General features: G+C 45.0%; 1 protein-coding gene across 1 annotated transcript in view; it reads right to left on the minus strand.

Annotated features, from left to right (window-relative positions):
* The window catches only part of CA2 (carbonic anhydrase II), a 21,438-nt gene extending 15,648 nt beyond the window's left edge, over positions 1-5,790 (minus strand). Inside the window, exons 1-2 of the mRNA XM_006859237.1 lie at positions 5,757-5,790; positions 4,220-4,417 (exon numbers count right to left, since the gene is read on the minus strand). Of these exons, the coding sequence (XP_006859299.1) occupies positions 4,220-4,417; positions 5,757-5,790 (232 nt within the window). The remainder of the gene's footprint in view (positions 1-4,219; positions 4,418-5,756) is intronic.
* Positions 5,791-7,207: the final 1,417 nt, after the last annotated feature.

Here is a 7,207-nt window from a genome sequence, read left to right on the forward strand (position 1 = left end):
GTGAGCTAAGCCCTACCATGTTCAACAGACTCCTGTGAACCCGAGTTGAGACCTGGTTGACCAGCAGTATGGCAAGACCTGGGGACTCCTGGGTCCAGAGTCAGTGACATAGTCACGGAGGACTAGAATGGAGAGTGAAACATCCAGCTGATAAGAAGAGAGGGCATATGCACAAGAACACCCATACTTGCAGATAATACCCACTTGACCTAGCTTCAATGGCTGGATGGTCATAACTCAACTAAAAGAAGTTAGAAGAGGAAAAAAAGAGTGATCTGATACTATTTGATGAGCTTGACCTACACCTATGGATGCAGTAGCTCAAAAGAGGGAACAAATCTTTACAGCGAGGATTATTCCCACCCCTCCACACAGAGAGTAGACAGGGATGGGCAACTTGGACATTGGCTACCCAAAATGGAGGGAGGAAGTGCTTCAAAGGCAAGAAGTGACTGGCTTACAAGCTTTCAAGAGGGAGCCTAGATCCAGAGGGCACAGAGGAAGGTAGAATCTCCACTGAGTAGTATCCAATCTGTCTGAGCAGGGCTGATGAAAGGAGATGGGGATAGCACTCATGTGGCACAATAGTGAATTAATTGCTATCAGGACTAACTGTGAAGGTTGGAAATGTAATAATGGTGAAGGTTTTGTAGCAAAAGGAGGGGAGTGATTGATTTTGCAGTCTGGGACCATCAAGGGACAAGAGCGAAGTAACCCTACCCAGAGAAATAGGACGCCAGAGATGATGACGTGGAGAGATGGAGCGGCTAGGAACTCTAGACCCAGAGAGGGAAAGGGGCTGTGTGCTGATGAACAGGGGGTTGGTTGATGATTCATGGAGGGGATTGTAGCCATGGCAATGAAACAATATCTGGTAGGATGGATGTAAAGCTAATGTTTTCCCATGTAAACTATCACATAATTCACAATAAAGCATTTAAAAAAATAAAAAGAAAGAAAAAAGATTTACAGCCTTGGAAACCATATACAGGGCTGTGATGAGTCGGAACCTATTCAATGGCACACAACCATCGCCACCACCTTTTTATTTTTCCCCTAAGAATTAGATGGATAACAAGGAGCCCTGGTGGCACAATGACTAAGCATCCAGCTGCCAACTTAAATGTTAGCAGTTTGAACTCAACCAGCATCTCTGTGGAGATCTGTTTCTGAAAAGATAACAGCCAAGAACACTTTATGGAGCAGTTTTATTCTGTTACGTGGAGTTAGAATCCAGCACTCAATGACAATAGATGAATAGTGTTGTTAGGTACATTGTTACTGAATTGGTTCCAACTCATAGCAATCCTATGCACAACAGAATGATATACTGATCCTGAGCCATCTTCATAATCATTACTGCAAGTCCATGGTTGCAGGCACTCAACAATGGACTAAACAATCCATCTTACTCAGGGTCTTCCTCTTCCTCATGGACCCTCTACTTTTGTCAAGCATGATGTCCTTCTCCAGGGACTGGTCCTTCCTGATAACGTAGCCCAAGTAAGTAAAGCAACATCTCAACATCCTTCTTTATAAACATTCTTGCTGTACTTCTCACAAGATAGATTTGTGCTTTTTTTCTGGCACTTAATGGTATATTCAATAGTCTTCCTCTGTGGTAGACATTAGTGTTAGCTCAATTTAAAAATGTTTTAGTTGATAAAAGCAAAATATAGAGAGCTTAAGTTGCAATAATGCTGAGTCACGGGCTTAGTTAGTGGCAGAGTCTGAATTTGAGCCCCGGCCTGTCAAACCCTAGTCTATGCTTGTTACCACCAGACTGTATGTTGAATCCACTTTCCAGGAAACACACACTTTTGGAACAATTCATTGCATCATCAAATTTGTATGTAATTTAGGGAATTACCTTATCTGATTCCATTTACTAAACACTTGCTTTTTCATTGTTCCAAAAAAGGACATTAGGCATCTAGTGTCTACACAGCATCCAGTGAAGTATATAATTTAATAAATATCATTGAAAACAATGATTTGTATTGGCAAAAAATGAAACATACATTCATAGTGATTCTTAAAAAAAAAAAGTTATCAGCTACAGAGTACAATTTGTTGTTGTTGTTGTTGTTGTTAGGTGCCATCGAGTCGGTGCCGACTCATAGTGACCTTATGCACAGCAGAATGAAACACTGCCAGATCCTAGGCTATCCTCACTACTGTTCCACACTTGAGCCCATTGATGCTGCTACAAAGTATAATAGCTCCCTTCATTTAGCTTTTAAAATAAATATGTAATTTCATAACATCCTTTGCATATGCACAATATTCCCATAACCTTTCTTTCACCTTGCCATTTTAGAATCTAAATATATAATATCCTTTACACAGAAGAAACAAAGTGTTTTCTTTATGTTTAATTGAAGTCATTTGACTACTGATTTAGGGGATTAGAGGCTTCCTTGGGAAGGCAAGGTTGCAGAATCACTTAAGAAGAATTTGCTTTGTACATTCTCAACCTGTTCTAATAAATCACGATACTATGATACAGCATGTGACGGCATTCATATGTACATGTGTATGTTTAATGGGGAAGGGTGTACAAGGGTACAAGTAGGTTGAAAACATTTCTCAGATAATTTCCATATTATTTCCCATTGATATGTTTTCCTGAGTCATTGTTTCAGAAAGTCAAATGTAAAAAAAAAAAAATATATTTAAAGGTAGGGGTAGGAGGGAAATCTAATTTTTTTTTTTTTTTCTTCAGAGCTGGACTGAATATATTATATAAACCTGTTGGTGTCAAGTCAGCTTCAACTCATGAAAATCCCATATGTGTCAGAACAACACTATGTTCCATAGATTTTCAATAGCTCATTTTTCTGAAGTAGACTACGACGTCTTTCTTCTGAGGCACCTCTGGATGGATTAGAACCTCCAACCTACTGGCTGGCAGCTAAGTGTAACAAATGTTTGCTCCAAATATTATATAGCTAATGAAAAAGAACAAACCACTTGACTACATGTATATTGATTATGATAACTTATAATATATTAATGCTGTAGGTCATTTCTCCACACTTTGATAACAATATTGTATGCTCTCTTTATCTTCTTTTACTTCCCTCCAACTGCCCCCACTCCGGCATGACCACCAAACATAATGTGTTGATAGCACCATTCATTCAGTGACCTTCAGAAGAAAGCACTCAGGAAACTAGGGCACTGGCAAGCAAATCAACCAGTGGGCAAAGAAGTTTGCTACTATGTCTGAATGAGATTGTTCTCCTATTTCTACAAAAAGACAAAAGAAGCATTCATAGACACCCTACATTATGCCAAGATACACTATCACCTTTATCACTAGCCCAATACTAAGAAATACTCATAAATGTTTATAAGGATTTCATTACTCTAAGTTCACAGGTTTCATTATTCTCATTACTACCTTGAAGAAAAAGCTAAAATGTACTTTTTGTACATTCAACACAGGAAAATAACTATTTTAGATCAATTGTCAGTGAGTCGATTCTGACTCATAACTATATTAAAGAACAGAGTACAACTACCCCATAGGGTTTCCAATGCTATAAATCTTATGGAAGCAGACACCAACATCTGTCTCTTGCAAAGCAGCTGGTAGGTTCCAAATGCCGATTTTTTTGGTTTGCAGCTGAGTTTTAACCATTCAGCACCAGGGCTCCATCAAAAATATTTTAGAAAGAATCTTAAAAGTTCAATCTTTTCAAATCTTATTGTAGATCTTTACTGCCAGGGGATCTTGCTTTTGGTGATTATTATATATAGCCATATCCAATTTTTCAATGTCCTACATAAAAGCCAGGCATTTTACAAGGGAAAAACAATTGCAGGCCATTTTTCAAAATAATTTGCCTACTTCTCAAAGTTTATGTTCTGATGAAAATTACCCTAGTGGTGTTTTAGAGTATGACATCTGTAGTATAAGGGGGCAGACTGTGTGTGGTATTAGAGGGTTTTCGACCATTACTCCTAACTATTCTACAGTAGTTACAGTTACGAATCAGGCTGTGGAGCTCTAGGTCAGCAGTTCGAAAGTATCAGCTGTTCCACGGGACAAAGATGAGGCTTTCTGCTCCCATAAAGATTTACAGCCTAGGAAACCATATACTGGGTCACTATGAGTCAGAACTGACTCCACAGCACATAACCACCACCACTCCTCTTAAACTGGGGAAACAGCTACTGGCTAAAAGGTCCAAATTACTGTTTAAACACTAACCTGATCTGTCCTGGGAGTCATCATATTCCACGTTGAATGAGTGACCATTGTTTATGAGCCTCCGAGCGGTCGCTGGATCATAACCAATATGCAGGGGCTTCAGAGCAGGGTCATGCTTGGCTGCTTTGGTATCGATGTCAACAGGGGACTGACGTTCTCCTTTGGCAATGGGGAAGATCTCATGCCATTGCTCTGGTCCTGGGAGTGAGAAGAACATGTGAATGAATACCCCCCTAGGGGAAGGGCATATCGGAAGCTCTAGAATAGGGCAATGATACTGGATCCAATCTGCATGAGTTCCGATTTGGGTGGCACCATGTAACTAGCGGACATTGGGGTGGTGCTGTGGATCAGCACGGGACTTCTATCCTCAAGGTCAGCAATCCAAACCCACCAGCTGCTCCTCGGAAACCCTATACAGGGTTGCTATGAGTCTGAAACAACTAGAAGGCACTTAACAACATGTAACTAACAGCTTTGAAAAGGCAATCTCTGTGCATTTATTTTCTCATTTGTAAAATAGGGTAATACTAACATCTATCTTATGGAGGGGTTGTAAAAATTAGAATCGTCACACATAAAGTTCTTAGAACAAATAGAGTGCCATATAATATTTGCGATTTTTATTGTTGTTTTTCTGAAATGCAGCAACTGAAACTGGGCAGACACTACATCGGCGATGTAATTAGGTGTACAACTCCAGTGGCATACCTACTGAAAATAGTGTTTATGGCAATTAGTTCTAAACCGCTAAACGATGTCTCACAACTGGCAGTGAGATATCGAATAGAAATTGCTCATACTCCCCGTCCCCACCCTTCAAGTGGCTCCCAGGGCTCCGACCACACCTGCCAAACCTCTGGGCTCTTTGCTCACTGCTCTGTCCCGGCACCACGCACTTAATGGTTAGAACCCCCACTACCTGGGAGGCACCACAGCCCTGGACGCATGTCTCCCTTCCCACAGCCGGCTTTGAAGAATCCAGATCCGTGGACTTGATAAAGCCCTATTTCTAGTGAACCCCTAAATATTGCTCAGTATGCAAGTGGAGAAATGAAGGTAAAACTCCGAAAGCAACGCAATGAAATCAAACCAGCCTGAGAAAATGCCCCGGACATTTGATGTTGAGGGCCTTAGCCACAGGTGGTGCTGACGCTGGGGGTGAGCTGGGAGGGGTTCCCTTAATATCTCTAGGCTCAGCAACTAAAAAATTTCCCGCTACAACCCTTTCCCGTTTCCTCCGGGGTCCGATTAGGATGATCTTCGGATCGGAACCCAGGAGGGACGTTCGTGGGAACCAGCAGCCGGGACTGCGCGCCCCGCTTCCCCAGGCTCCCGAGCGCCGCCGCCGGACGCGGGATTCCTCGACAGTGGCCTTTGGCCTGGGCGATGAGGGCATCCCCGGCTTGGGCAGCCGCCCCGAGAGTACTCGCGCCTCCTGGGATCCCCCTGGTCTCGGTAAACAGCAGGTCCGGGCGCCGCCGAGCAGAGCCGGGCCCGGGTCGCCGCACCACCAGCCTCTGCCGCGCGTACTCACCGTTGTGCTTGCCGTATCCCCAGTGATGGGACATGGTCGCCTCGGCGGTCAGGGCAGAGCAGGAGTTGGCGTGGAGCTGGCGGCAGCTGCACGGGTCTCTGCACGGTGTGTCCACGGGTCGATCCGCCACGGGCTTTTATAGGCTCCCGCCAACTTGGTACTCGGGGGCGGCCCGGGGGAGGGGGCCCCGGGTGGACCCAGGCGACGGGGAGGAGGAGGTGACGGGCGGAGGTTATCTCCCTGTGCTTGGGGCGGGTCGGGCGGGCGAGGCGCTGGGGGAGGGGAAAACGCCCTCTCGGCAAACACCCTGCAGGTTTGGGAGCTCCTTTCCCGCCGGCCCGGCTGTCCTCGGCTCGCGGCCCGGGCCCCGGGTCCCCAGGGCGGCCAGCTAGCCTGCGAGTGTTGGGCGCGCACGGCCGCGGCCGCTCCCGGTTCCTCCGTCCGACTGTGGTGCGGAGCGTCTACGCGCACCCCATCCCCCTCCCGGCACGGGATGTGGCGGCGGCGCTGACGGCCCGGGACCCAGGCCCCTAGTGCCTTTCATCACCTGGTCCCATTGTGATCGCATCCTTAGCTTTGGCGCCCTTTCGCCCTGCACTAGTGACCCCATCCCTGCGTGGGTCCCCAGTCCAGCAGTCTCCCTCCTGGGTGTCCCTGGCCCGTCACAGGCGAGCTCGGTTAAGAGCTATGACCTTGGGGCATATAGGGATACGGTCCTTGCGGCGCTGAAGTGAGAGCTGCGCCTGGTGCGGATAATCCCACGCCCCCTGCTGGTCGGTCGTGTAATACTGCGAGAAAAGACGCGCGGGTCTCCGTCTGCAGTCCTGGTTTAGAAGAACCTGGGAGATCGCATTTCGTTTCCTAGTCTGCGTTGTAAAGTAGACTATCATATGAAGTTCACATCTCTTCCTACTTTCAAAATCTAACTTTGGGGAAGGGAAATTCCCAGTTGGGTAAATGTTTTAAAAAAATCGAACTTTTCAGGAGCAGAAGAATCTGGGACAAGGAAATTTCTTGCAAAGAGTGAGAACTTCCCAAAGTTGAAACAAGGAAGCTGACATTTTTGATAGTAAGCAAATAATATTTTTGATGAAAGCAAGTTTATGAGTTTTGAAGAAAGGTAGTACATTTGCCTCGTGGATGGCTCCCTTACTCCATATATGCAATAGTTATGACATCATTGATATAAAGACAGTAGATTATACATTTAAACATTTTCTTTGACCTAACGGTTTATTTTTCTCCTTCTGATTTTAAAAGAGATGAAGGCATTTTTATGGACTCCTAAACTACCCGCCATTATGCTGGAGAAAGATGAGGCTTTCTGCTCCCGTAAAAGATTTGCAGCGTCGGAAACCCTGTGCAGGGTCACTATAAGTCGGAACCGACTCCACGGTACTTAGCAACAACAACAACAAAAAAAAACTACAAGGTTAGCGGTTCAAGCCCAC

This window comes from Chrysochloris asiatica, unplaced genomic scaffold, assembly GCF_000296735.1.
Source record: "Chrysochloris asiatica unplaced genomic scaffold, ChrAsi1.0 scaffold00031, whole genome shotgun sequence".
NCBI classification, from domain to species: Eukaryota; Metazoa; Chordata; class Mammalia; order Afrosoricida; family Chrysochloridae; genus Chrysochloris; species Chrysochloris asiatica.